Here is a 14020-nt window from a genome sequence, read left to right as displayed (position 1 = left end):
CCCGCTGTTACTCCAGTGTAGTCAAAAGTAGTAGTCTTTCTGCTGACTGGGTAGCATGGCAACAGAAGCTTCTCACTGTACCTTGGTACACGTGACAATAAACTTAACCGACTCTTTCCTGATTTAGGTGTACCATTTTTATTTGAGCTTGGACGTCTCCGTTTGGTTAACGTTTCATCCGAAAACAACTCTGCTCGCAACAGTGAAAGAGGCAATAGACAATAGGTGCAGGAGTAGGCCATTCGGCCCGTCAAGCCAGCATCGCCATTCAATGTGATCATGGCTGATCATCCCCAATCAGTACCCCGTTCCTGCCTTCTCCCCATATCCACTGACTCCGCTATCTTTACGAGCCCTCTCTAGCTCTCTCTTGAAAGTATCCAGAGAACCGGCCTCCACGCCCTCTGAGGCAGAGAATTCCACAGACTCACAACTCTCTGTGAGAAAAAGTGTTTCCTTGTCTCCGTTCTAAATGGCTTACCCCTTATTCTTAAACTGTGGCCCCTGGTTCTGAGGTGTTTCAACCGAGGACAGAGAGAGTTAATTCGCAGTCATTTAATTAGTGCGAGAGGCGTATTTTATTTTAAAGTGTTATACAAGTTTAAAAAAATCTCCGGGAGACAATTCATCAGAAAAACTCGGCAAAATAAAATTGCGGTTTATTGGACATCAAATTGGTTCACACATACAACAGGCCGCAATGGACAGTATTTCGGACAAAAAGAAAAAAATGATCTTTGGCCTTTCCACCTCATACAAACCAACTACTTATCGTACAGCTAAAGTACATCCACAATTATCGCAATGATCAAATTAATGGTGTGATTTTATTTATTTAAATTTTTTTCTTTTTTACAGGTTACCTTTATGATAATGTGGTGAAGTCTTGGTCAAACCACCAGTATCGTCCGTTTTACAGAAGAACTTCAAAGCCCTGTTTGGTCACCAGAGGTCGCTGCTCAAATTGGCAGCTCCCCAACCATATGTACAAAAATATAAAATGTAAATAAAAATACAAACAAACTCTCCTTTTAGGATTTTAAGAAAGAAGTAGGGCAATGAAGTATCTGTACTTTTAAAACTTCTGCCGCGGACTTACATTGGTGTACACCCTAGTTAGAGACAGTGACCAAGCTTCACGGACAGTGGAGATTGGGGGGGGCGGGAGATTGTGGGAGGAGGTACACTCTACTCAGCATCTGTCTTCTGCTTCTTCTTCGCAACATCAGCCTGGGGGGGGGGTTTGAAAAAAAACATTAAAGAATGATTGGAACTTCTAATTACAACATTACGATTATGTAGTCAGCTGCTCTACATCGGTGAGACCAAACGCAGGCTTGGCGATCGCTTCGCCCAACACCTCCGCTCAGTTCGCATTAACCAACCTGATCTCCCGGTGGCTCAGCACTTCAACTCCCCATCCCATTCCAAATCCGACCTTTCTGTCCCACGCCCCCTCCATGGCCAGAGTGAGGCCCACCGTAAATTGGAGTTTCCACCCCAGCGGTATGAACATTGACTTCTCCAATTTCAGGTAGTCCTTGCTTTCTCCCTCCTTCCCTTCCCCTTCCCAGCTCTCCCACAGCCCACTGTCTCCGCCTCTTCCTTTCGTCTTCCCGCCCCTCCCACCTCCACATCAGTCTGAAGAAGGGTCTCGACCCGAAACGTCACCTATTCGTTCTCTCCATACTGAGTTTCTCCAGTATTTTTGTCTAATTACGATTATGAAAGTGACTTTTGAAGAAAAATAAACTTCAGCTGTTTCCGAATTAAACATTCTAACTGAATACATTCTAACCGAACATCTAACACAAAGAGTGAAAGGCCTGGATAGAGCAGATGTGGAGAGTCAAGGGCCAGAGGCCATAGCTTCAGAATTAAAGGATGTATCTTTACCAAGGAGATGAGGAGGAATTTCAGTAGTCAGAGGGTGGTGAATCTGTGGCATTTTCTTTGCCACAGACGGCTGTGGATACCAAGTCAATGGATATTTTTAAGGCAGAGATTGAGATTCTTGATTAGTGCGGGTGTCAGGGGTTATGGGGAGAAGGCAGGAGAATGTAGTTAGGAGGGAGATAGATCAGCCATGATTGAATGGCGGAGTAGACTGGATGGGCCAAATGGCCTAATTGTGAACTAACCCTCCCATTCCCGTCGAAGGGATCAAACCTCAAAGGCAGCCAGCATCATCAGAGAGCCACACCACCCTGGCCACGCTCTCATCTCGCTGCTGCCATGGGGAAGAAGGTGCAGGAGCCTGAAAACCGTGACCTCCAGGTTCAGGAACAACTTCTTCCCAAAAACCATCAGGCTCTTGAACACTGCTCAACACTAAGCTCAGCAACTGTGATCTTCTACGTAACATCTTTAGTTGCACTCGGGATTGTGTTCTTTACATTTTTTTATCAATTATTTATTTTATAACTGTATTACCTGTGTGTATTGCATTACATGTATATTAAGATGATGCAGTAGAATGTCATTTTTGATTTTCAGTACATGTGACACACTTCACTTGACTCCTGACTGAACATCTATATTACTAAAAGTCTGATCTTGACCGCCTTTGGCCCACTGTGCTGCGATTTCCAAGAGAACGCCGCCACCTAAAGCCGTAATTTTTGGCCACCTCACTCAGAGCCCCCCTCCGCCTTCCGGGACCAGAGGATTTTTCCCCTTGATGAAAAATCAGAGATATTAATGTTTTTTTTAAATTGGCCATTCTCTCTGCTGCCCCCGCTGGCGGCAGGGGGGAGGGACTATAAAACATGGAAGTGCAGTCCCTCACTCAGTCTCTGCCAGACCCAGGAAGCGAGAGGGTCACGGCTCTCTGAGCTGCGAATAACACTGAACGCACATCTACTCCACGGTGCGGCTGTAAAGTGGCTGCTGCCCAATTGTTTGCCTCACCTTTTTAACACGTTTGTGTTCACAAAATGAATTTTGGTTGTCAGGTGGCTGCAGCCCAATTGTATGCCTCGCCTTTTTCACAAGTTTATGTTCACAAAATGAATTTTGGTTGTCAGGTGGCTGCTGCCCAATTGTTTGCCTCACCTTTTTAACAAGTTTGCGTTCACAAAACGAATTTTGGTTGTCAGGTGGCTGCAGCCCAATTGTTTGCCTTGGCTAAGCTTTTAAAATCTTTGCAACAGTTGGATGCCAGCCCAAGAATCCATTCGGCCCACAATGTCTATACTAGCCCTCTGGAAACCATTACCTTCGGCCCACAACACCCATACTAGCGCAACAGACAGCCCCCCCTACTGGTGAGCAATATTGGAATTATTGGAGAGGTGGAATATTGCGTTGGTGACAGCCCTCCCTTGTGATGCTGGGACCCAACGGGTCCTACTTAGCTTTAGTAAAAGTTAATTATCTTCCCCTTTGCTCCACTAATTGTGAACGCAGTTCACTGTACAGAAAGGTTTGCTTTGTATTTACTGGCAAAGACCTCTCAGTTCTGGGGTCTTTTACAGATATCCAAAGCAGTGAACTCATTTACTATTCTGTTAGATACACAATGGCGGCACGGTGGCGCAGTGGTAGAGTTGCTGCCACACAGTGCCAGAGTCCCGGGTTCCATCCTGACTGTGGGTACTGTCTGTACAGAATTTGCACATTCTCCCAGAGTCGTGTGTGAGTTTTCTCCGGGTGCTCAGGTTTGCTCCCACACTCCAAAGACACACAGGTGCGTAGGTTAATTGGCTTGGTAAAGGGCCTGTCCCACGACCTAATTCACGACCTCTGCCGAGTTTACCCTTGACTCATACTCGCAGCATGGTCGTCACAAGGTCGTAGCTAGGTCATAGGTAGGTCGTGATGCTAGTCATAGGTACTCGTGGCATCAAGTAGGTCGGGGGCGTTTTTTCTAGCCTGATGAAAAATGTTCATGTGTAAAAAGGTTCGGTGAATTAGGTCGTGAAAGTGGGACAGGCCCTTTACACATGTTTAACATGCTTATATGTTCACAAGTTTAATCAATAATGTTTTATTATTAATGTTTAATGTTTTATGTGTCATTCCTAATGCCCCTGTCCCACTTAGGAAACCTGAACGGAAACCTCTGGACACTTTGTGCCCCTCCCAAGGTTTCCGTGCGGTTCCCGGAGGTTGCAGGTAGTGGAAGCAGGTAGGGAGACTGACAAAAACTCCGGGAACCGCACGGAAACCTTGGGTGGGGCACAAAGTCACCAGAGGTTTCCATTCTGGTTTCCTAAGTGGGACAGGGGCATAACTGTCACTGAACATCATGTTGTCACTTGCGGGCGGAGCACCAAGGCAAACTCCTTGTATGTGAATACTTGGTCAATAAACTTATTCATTCATTGTAAATTGTTCCTGGTGTGCGTAGGATAGTGTTAGTGTGCGGGGATCGCTGGTCGGCATAGAGACGGTGGTCCTAAGGGCCTGCTTCCACGCTGTATCTCTAAACTAAACCACTGAGAATAAGATTCATGTGATCGTCACCAACTGCGACTCGTGTTCACTGTGACAGGCAGGCACGTCTGAACTACCCACCTCTTCATCATCAGCCACTCGTTTCTCTGCCGCTCCCTCAGATTCTTCTTCATCACCTTCTTCATCTAGGAGAAAGTACCCACAGAGTCAACAATGCATAGAATGAACATAGACTAAACTCAGCGGCTCAGGCAGCATCGCTGGAGAACATGGATAGGTGACGTTTCACAGAGTGCTGGAGTAACTCAGTGGTCAGGCAGCATCTCTGGAGAACATGGATGTGACTTCAAAGTCCCGTTGGGTCACCAGAGTTCAATGTTTGATTTGGGTTGGGATCCTTCTTCAAACTGGTTGGTTGGAGGGGGACTAAGCGCAGTAGGTCATAGGTGAACACAGATGAGAGGGGGGTGGGTTGATAGGCAGATGGTGGGACAAAGGACAGAGACAAAGTGACAAGGGAGAGCTGTAATCTTCCCCGATGATCATTGCATTCAAGATACAATGTACACTGTGATCTGTACACTGTGAATGGCTCGATTGTGATCATGTATTTTCTTTCCATTGACTGTTTAGCGTGCGTTGGCCATTTTCATTCCGATCAGGAAAGTGTGTGTAGAATATTGTCAATTTACTGTTAGTTTAGTTTATTGTCACGCGTACCGAGGTACAGTGAAGCGCTTTTGTTGCACGCTAAACAGTCAATGGAAAGAAAATATATGATTACAATCGAGCCATTCACAGTGTACAGATACAGGATAAGCAAATAACGTTTAGTGCAAGGTAAAGCCAGCAAAGACCGGTCAAGGATAGTCAGAGATAGACAAAAATGTTGGAGAAACTCAGTGGGTGAGGCAGCATCGAAGGTGCGAAGGAATAGGTGACGTTTCGGGTCTAGACCTGAAACGTCACCTATTCCTTCGCTCCATAGATGCTGCCTCACCCGCAGTTTCTCCAGCACTTTTGTCTACCTTCGATTTTTCCAGCATCTGCAGTTCCTTCTTAAAAGATAGTCCAAGGGTCACCAATGAGGTAGACAGTAGATAGATTTATTAACATGCTAAAGTTCAAACAATGGCCAAGATGCACGTCTTGTTGGTAATATTTCTCACTTCCAAAGGACAAAAAAAGTCTCAGAATAGAAAATGAGGATGAAACTCGGAGGCCATTTGAGCTTCTACAGGCGGAGGTTAGAACCATGCGTGCTATTCCCCAAGTGGCCAGCGGTGTCACTGTAAAGGAACAATAACAACAGTGGAACAAAGAATGTGACGTTTCACAGAGTGCTGGAGTAACTCAGCGGGTCAGGCAGCATCTCTGGAGAGAAGGAATGGGTGACGTTTCGGGTCGAGACCCTTCTTCGGATCTATGGGAACACAGCTTGACGGTGAGGACTCAAACACACTCGCTGTTACATGAGTATTTCGTGAAACGAGGTCACACTACTAGAAATAGACTTTTAAATAAAATATTCTCATAGAAATAAAAACATCTTTTAAAAATAACACACTCCAGACTCGAAACAACCCAAATCAAACATTCAAAAATAAACCCACTCCAAATGACCTACATTAAGTATTGGCTAGCTTTTATTTTTTACCCAAATCATTTGAAGATTGGATGTCGATCTATGCTGAAAATTTGACGTATTAACATGAACATTATTACATTTGATGGTCAAAGTGGTGTCAATATATCTATTGTATGATATTAATATGTACATTAGTACGTTAACATTAATGTCTATTAACATGTTAATGTTGATATGTCCATTAAAATATATTAAAATATCAACAATATATTAATCTACAATAATATTAACGGGTAAAAAGATACCTTCTTCGTCCTCTTCCTCTTCGTCATCCTCACCAACATCTTCGCTTTCATCCTCAACCTCATCTGATTTCTCCTCTACGTCCGGCTCCCCATTCTCCTGAAGACAATAAAGAGGCAGTGAGTCACTCTAGAGCACGCAGCCCGGTGGGAGAGAGGGCGCAGACTGGCCGAGTAACTCCTATTCCCACTCTCTTGAGTCAGAGGGTGGTGAATCTGTGGAATTCATTGCCACAGAAGGCTGTGGAGGCCAAGTCAGTGGATATATTTAAGGCAGAGATAGATAGATCGCTTCTTGATCAGTGCGGGTGTCGGGGGTTGCGGGGAGAAGGCAGGAGAGTGGGGTTAGGAGGGAGAGATAGATCAGCCATGATTGAATGGCGGGGTAGACTTGATGGGCCGAATGGCCTAATTGTGCTCCTATCACTTATGAGAAACACATCTGTCCTGGGCCTCCTCCATTGCCAGAGAGAAGCCACATGCGCACACACTCACACACTGGAGGAGGAACACCTCATAATCCACTTGGGTAGCACCCATTCCCCTCACGATCCCATCCCCGTCCCCTTACACCCATCTCCCTCCTCCTCTTCTCTCCGTATCTGACACTCTTTTGTCCCCTTTTCACCTCCAGCCTTTGTCACTTACTCCACCCATCTGCCAACCACCCATCTCACCTGTATCCACCCATCACTCGCCAGGCTTTGTCCCACCCTCCACCTCTCCTCCAGCTATCCACCCCGGGTCTGTAATCAGTCTGACGGAAGGTCCCGACCAGAAACATTCTCTGTCCATGCAAGTTCCTCCAGTACTTTTATGCTTACTTTTACATACACCACAGTCTAGGGTCCTTCCGCTGCTGGACATTGAGGGGCACATAGTCCGGTGGGAACATTCCTCAAACAAGGGAAGGGAGATCATCCCGTGGGAGTGACTGGAGTGGCAAGAGGTTTAGGTTAAAAAAAAAGACACAAGGTGCTGGAGTAACTCAGCGGGTCAGGCAGAATCTGTGGAGAACATGGAGAGGTGATGTTTTGTGTCGGAGCCCTTATTTGGACTGATTTTACTGTGGGCGGTAGCTGGAAGAGAGGTGGGGGTGGGATAAGGTCTGGCAATTGATAGGTGGATACAGATGAGGAAGGTCATTAATTGGCAGATGGGTGGAGTAAGTGACAAAGGCTGGAAGTGAAAAAAGACAAAATGATGTCAGATACGGAGAGGAGTGTAAATGTAAAGGGGGGGGGGGGGGGGGGGGGGGGTGGGGTGGTCACAACCTTTGTGTCTTTTTTTGTATCTGCAGTTCCTTGTTTTTTTCCCACAGTTTAAAGGTTAGATAAGATATACAGCACGGAAGCAGGCCCTTCGGCCCAACTCGTTCATGGCGACCAAGATGCCCCATCTAAGCTAGTCCCATTTGCCTGTGTGTGGCCCCTATCCTTCTAAATCTTTGCTGTCCAAGCAGATGCCCAAATGCCTTTTAAATATTGTTATATTACTACAGGGAGTGCACATACAGCATGGAAACGCGCCAATCAAGTCGACCATCGATCACCCGTTCACACTAGTTCTGTTATCCCACTTGCTCATCCGCTCCCTGCACACTAGGGGGCAATTTACAGAGGGCCGATTGCCTACAAACCTGCACATCTTTAGGATGTGGGAGAAAACTGGAGCACCCGGGAAGAACGTGCGAACTCCACACAGACAGCACACGATCATGCCAGGATTGAACCCGGGTCCCGGGCGCTGTAAGGCAGCAACTCTACCCGCTGTGCCGCCCTCAAACAGCAATAGACAATAGGTGCAGGAGTAGGCCATTCGGCCCTTCGAGCCAGCACCGCCATTCAATGTGATCATGGCCGATCATCCCCAATCAGCGAATGTCCTTTATTACTGAACATGCCACCATTAATTAAATGCATGGAGAGTTGACCTGCCTGTGTGTTTTATTCGGAATGGTGGTGGATTTTTGCAATATTTATACCTGTGTGAAAAACAAGCCGCCCCCACAGTCGCTGCCCGACCCGCTGGGCCACTCATTCATTCACTCACTCACCGCCTTGCCGTTTGCTGGAGCGTCGCCCTTGTCCTTCTCCGGCTTCACTTCGGCCGCTTTCTTCAGATCCTGGCGACATATTGAGCAAGTTTAGCAGGGGGGAAAAAGATGCAATGCCGGCCCCAAGGAGCGGGCGTCGAGAAGACTATCTATACACACACGTTAATACACGCACACGCATAAATACACTCGCTCTGCTCATACAGCCTGCAAACAATACGCACACTTTCTCTCTCACTTTCGCCCTCCTCTCTCCCCTCTTCCTCTCTCTTCCTCTCCCCCTCCCTCCCCCCCCTCTCCCCCTCCCTCTCTCCGGGAGAGACTCTCCCCCTCTCTGTCCCTCCTCCCTCTCTCTCCTCCCCCTGTCTCTCCCTCCCTCTCTCCCCTCCCTCATTCCTCTCTGTCACTCCCCCTCTCTCTCACAAACATCCTTTCACCTCCCCTGCCTAAAGCGACGTAAATCCCCCTCCGCTCTCCACTCGCGGCGACATTATCAGACTTGCAACATCCACTTTGCAATCTTTCACGGGGCGTAAAACAAAAACTAAATTGCAACGCTCCGACCGAACAAAGAAACGACCACCCCATCCAATAAAAGTATGCATTCGTTAACAAATTGCATGCATGATTCCCCTCTCCCAGAAAGACAACTTTAAACGTCAATCTCTCCTTGCTTGCGATTTCTAAATATCCCATCACCTTTCACTGCATCTGATCGATCCTCGCCCCCCATTGAATGAATTGTTTCCTAATCTGTATCTCATAATCCTTATAAAACTCTCATTGTGCAAGGCCACTTCTTTCACCATCCAAAAAAAAATCTATCGTGGGATCAAAGTGAATTGTGCCCCCATTGTAAGAAGGCGCGATCTCCAATCGGCTCCATTACACAAAATTACACAGGCAGGGTCGGAAGGAATATTAAAGGCAGGCAGGCAGGCAGGCAGCCAAGCAAGGTCGGTCAACCTTATTTTTAAACTGGTCGACCAGCTAGAGATGACAGAAAACGCGATATAGACTGGTCCGACTGGGCGGAAGTTAAACTCCAGTCGAAAGAATGCAAACAAAAATAACACATCTCGAATCCACTAAACATCGTGTAGCTAAACCCTCTCCCTCAACCCAGCTTGGTGGAATAAACCATGGGGAGTGTTTAAAAATATATATATATACATAAAACATAAGCAAAATTTTAAATATCAAGGTTTAAGAAAATTCCTTCAACTAACATACTTTCTCCAAACAACCACCTTTCCGGGGGCGGGGTGGGGAATGAATGTTATTTGAGGGGGAAAAGCAAGAGGGATCTGGACGCGATCGATATATTTGCTCAGCATATCTATCGCGAAAAATAAAACTATAAACATGAAAAGTCAACATATGTCATCTGGTTTTCACGTAAACGCTCGATGGAGTTTAGTATTGAAGTCAGGTTGAGGCCAAGTTTAGCTTTATCGACAAAAAATAGGTGCAGGAAGTGGCCGTTCGGCCCTTCGAGCCAGCACCGCCATTCAATGTGATCATGGCTGATCATCCACCATCAGTACCCCGTTCCTGCCTTCACCCCATATCCCCTGACTCCCTGAGCTAAATCTAACTCTCTCTTGAAACATCCAGTGAATTGGCTTCCGCTGCCTTCTGACTCTTATCCCCCCCCTTTCCCCTCTCTCTCTCTCCCTCTCCACTAAATCGACCCCCTCCCTCCCGTGCTGCAAGTTGCTGCTCACATACACATGAATTAATATGTTGATCGAGTCGGCGGGTCCCGCGGAGCAGCGATGGTGAATGCGGGCGGCACAACACAGTGTGTGGGAAGGAACTACAGATGCTGGGTTACACCGAAGATGAGAGAGCGACACACACAGACAGAGAGAGACACAGAGAGAGACACCGAGAGAGAGAGAGAGAGAGAGAGAGAGAGAGAGAGAGACGCACACACACACACAAAACCCGGAGTAACTCAAACCCGAAAGGTCACCCACTCCTTTTTTCTCCAGAGACGCTGCTGCCTGAGTTACTCCAGCTTTTTGTGACCATTCGATCCAAACCAACAATGCCCCAGAACAGAAGATAAACACACAAATGCTGGGGTATCTGAGAGTGACGGGCGGCATCTCAGGGGGGGGGGGGGAGGAGGATTGGGGAGGTCGAGACCCCATCCCCGCAGATGCTGCCTGGCCCGCTGCGTTACTCCAGCACTTCGTGTCTTATCTTGGGTCCAAAGAAAGCAGCATCTGCAGTTCCTTCCTACACAACAATGCCCGTCGGCGGACAACACCTTCTCCCCAGAGACGCTGCCTGTCCCGTTGAGTTACTCCAGCATTTTGTGTAGAGCCTCGGCGGCCGACACCTGAACTCATTCAGAGGTGACGGTGGCAGAGAAAGTAGACACATTTCAGTGAGATCTACAGGGTGAAGCGGGCAATGTGGAAACGCCTCGTCGCACACTGCCCGACCCTGTGATCTTGCTTCAATAAACCCCATGGGGATACACAGACAGACTCACACTCACTCACTCTCACACACACACACACACACACACATTCACCCACTCACACACACTCTCACATGCTCACACTCATTCACTCACACACAAACAGATCAGGCATCAGACCCGGAGATATATCCCTCTCTGCTCGTAAAGCCCAAAGAAAAAGGCGCAATCGCCTTTTGTAGAATGATTTATTAACAGATCCACCGAGCGACAGAGAGCGGGGCTTTGACCCGAGCAACGCAGAGCAACAATAGAGATTAAAGATTAGCCTCCAAAACAAAGTCAGCCAACCTCCCTGTCAAATAGCAGCCTCGGGGGAAACTTGACGTTGGTGAATCAACATCCAAATTGACACCCCCACCTCTCACCCCCCCCCCCCCCGCCCGCCGATCTCTCACCCCCATCCAGAATTTTTTTTTAAACTTTCTGTGCAACAGCATTCCGCCTTTCGAAAAAAAGCTTCAAAGGGCATTTCACCCCCTCCCCTTTGCTGAAACGCACAACCCAGTTAAACCGCACACCAACTTTCACAAGTATCTGACACGTCGGGCAGTTCGCAACTCTGCCTTTTTTTCTCCCGTTTGAAAAAGAAAATCTTCAATATAACATTTTTTTTGGGGAAGTGATAATTGACATCGCATCGCAAACAGGCAGTGTGATCACAAACGAACATTCCTTGCACAATGCCTCAACATGCGGTTTGTTGCATTATTGCAAACTGGGATAACTATATACACACACGCTGTACTATGATAACACTGTAACAATTATATATATATATATATATATATATATATATATATATGCATGTGTTGGACGGAACTGAAGATGCTGGTTTAAATCGAAGGTAGACACAAAACGCTGGAATAAACTCAGCGGGACAGGCTGTATATACATAGCTGTGTGTGTATATATAGGTGTTGCAGTGTATAGTATAAATAACATGTGTACATAAATGTATATATACACATATATTCACATACACGCGTATATATATATATACACACATATATTCTCACACGCACGCATACACACACACATAGACCCAGTCTGAAGAAGGGTATCGACCAGAAACGTCACCCCTTCCTTCTCTCCAGACATGCTGCCTGTCCCGCTGAGTTACTCCAGCTTCTTGTGTCTACCTTCTACACATATATATATTTTGTGCAAAGACCACACGAGCCACGCAAGTTACCTTCTGGGGCCGCTCCACAGCTTTCTCCACCTTGGTGTTTGACATGATGCGGCTTGCTTGCGTAGAGTTTTGGTGCACGGGGGCACAGAGGCAAGTGCAATGCAATGGGGCGGCCGCAGTTCTGTGCCTCTGTGTGAATCTGAAAGAGGCAAGTGCAATGGAATGGAGACGGCAGCCGCAGTTCTATGCCTCTGTGTCTGTCTCTCTCCTGCTGCAAACAAGGCAACAATGAGCAGCAGCGCTGCAGCCGCTCGTAACCGCCCCTTCCCGGGCCCCTCCCCCCGGGCTCATCCCCCAGCCCCGCCTACAGCCCCTGTGATTGGCCTGCACCCATCAAGCAATACACCCCCAGCCCCTCTGATTGGCCAGCACCCACCAAGCAATACACCCCCAGCCCCTCTGATTAGCCAGCCCCCAGTTAGCAACACACCCCCAGCCTCTGTGATTGGCCAGCCCCCAGTTAGCAACACACCCCCAGCCTCTGTGATTGGCCAGCCCCCAGTTAGCAACACACCCCCAGCCTCTGTGATTGGCCAGCTTCCTCCAAGCAACACACCCCCAGCCCCTGTGATTGGCCAGCTCCCACCTAGCAACACACCCCTGCCCCTCTGATTGGCCAGCTCCCCCCTAGCAACACACCCCAGCCCCTCTGATTGGTCAGCCACCACCTTAGCACCATCCCCCGCACAACCCGCCCCCGACTGCACTGGTTGCTATGGGGGGGGGGGAGGTGGGCGGTAGCTAGATGACGACACCGCGCCCGAGGTCCTGCCCCCCCACCACTTTCCCCATGACGTCATATGCGCTCTCTCTGATTAGCGGGGACGGCCGTCCGTCAAACCGCGTCACCCGCTCCTTCCCTCCCCCCTCCTCCCCCAAAATACACCCGGGGAGCGCACCCCTAAATACAGTCACTGCTCCCAGAAGAATGGGGGTGGGAATGTGGATGAGAATGGGAATGGGGGTGGTAATGGGAATGTGGATGGGAATGGGGGTGGGAATGGGAATGGGAATGGGAATGGGGGTGGGAATGGGAATGTGGATGTGGATGGGAATGGGAATGGGAATGTGGATGGGAATGGGAATGGGAATGGGAATGGGAATGGGGATGGGAATGGGAATGGGAATGGGGATGGGAATGGGGATGGGAATGTGGATGGGAATGTGGATGGGGATGGGAATGTGGATGGGGGTGGGGGTGGGAATGGGAATGTGGATGGAATGGGGGTGGGAATGGGAATGTGGATGGGGATGGGAATGGGGATGGGGATGGGGATGGGGATGGGGATGGGGATGGGGATGGGGATGGGGATGGGGATGGGGGTGGGGATGGGAATGTGGATGGGGATGGGAATGGGGATGGGGATGGGGATGGGGATGGGGATGGGGATGGGGGTGGGGATGGGAATGGGAATGGGAATGGGAATGGGAATGGGAATGGGAATGGGAATGGGAATGGGAATGGGAATGGGGATGGGGATGGGAGGTAGCCAGCTTGGGCGAGTAAAGGGGATGGGACCCATACACAAATAAAAAAAATTCTTCCATCAAACGTGTCCAAAGACAGGCAACTCGATTTGTTACTAATACCTATGAGAGAGAACGAGTGTTACCAAACTTCTGAATTCACTGGGGTGGAACCCTTTCCTAGACAGACGTGAAGCTCACCATTTGACCTGTTTTACAACATGTTAAATGGCCAGCTCGATATAGATTACAAAACCTACACCAAACCCAAACCAATTAGGAGCAGACGAGGGCATTCGATCCAATTTGAGATATCAGATACCTAGACAGATGTGTACAGCAATTAATTCTTCCCCCGCACAATTAAAGCATGGAATAGTCTTCACCCTACCATAGTTACCCAACCAGATGCAACTAAATTCAAGGTAGCTCTTTCTTCCCAAGAACCCTTTCTGACTTAAGTCCTCCCTCCACCACCTCCAGTTTAAATTCCATTTTGGAGGACCAGGAAACCAAGAAC

At 48.1% G+C, this 14020-nt stretch overlaps 1 protein-coding gene across 1 annotated transcript; it reads right to left on the bottom strand.

Annotated features, from left to right (window-relative positions):
- Window positions 1-559: 559 nt before the first annotated feature.
- On the bottom strand, window positions 560-12296 carry ptma (prothymosin alpha). Its single transcript, XM_033031296.1, has 6 exons — window positions 12185-12296; window positions 12034-12141; window positions 8345-8413; window positions 6292-6388; window positions 4519-4583; window positions 560-1230 (listed from the first exon to the last, which is right to left on the bottom strand). Exons 2-6 carry the CDS (start codon window positions 12076-12078, stop codon window positions 1189-1191), a joined length of 318 nt encoding a protein of 105 aa, XP_032887187.1. The 5' UTR covers window positions 12079-12141; window positions 12185-12296; the 3' UTR covers window positions 560-1188.
- Window positions 12297-14020: the final 1724 nt, after the last annotated feature.

The sequence above is a fragment of the Amblyraja radiata genome, chromosome 13, assembly GCF_010909765.2.
Source record: "Amblyraja radiata isolate CabotCenter1 chromosome 13, sAmbRad1.1.pri, whole genome shotgun sequence".
NCBI lineage: Eukaryota > Metazoa > Chordata > Chondrichthyes > Rajiformes > Rajidae > Amblyraja > Amblyraja radiata.
Note: the sequence above shows the minus strand (reverse complement) of the source record. Positions and strands in the feature narration are given on the sequence as shown.

Bases quoted from the DNA above. Each gene is read 5' to 3' on its own strand.
- ptma (XM_033031296.1), bottom strand. From the start codon at position 12,078: ATGTCAAACACCAAGGTGGAGAAAGCTGTGGAGCGGCCCCAGAAG. The intron at 6,389-8,344 runs GTGAGTGAGTGA...TATTGTCTTCAG, and splicing joins CTCCAGCAAACGGCAAGGCG to GAGAATGGGGAGCCGGACGT. The intron at 1,231-4,518 runs GTGGGTAGTTCA...CCCCCCCCCCAG, and splicing joins GAGTGGCTGATGATGAAGAG to GCTGATGTTGCGAAGAAGAA.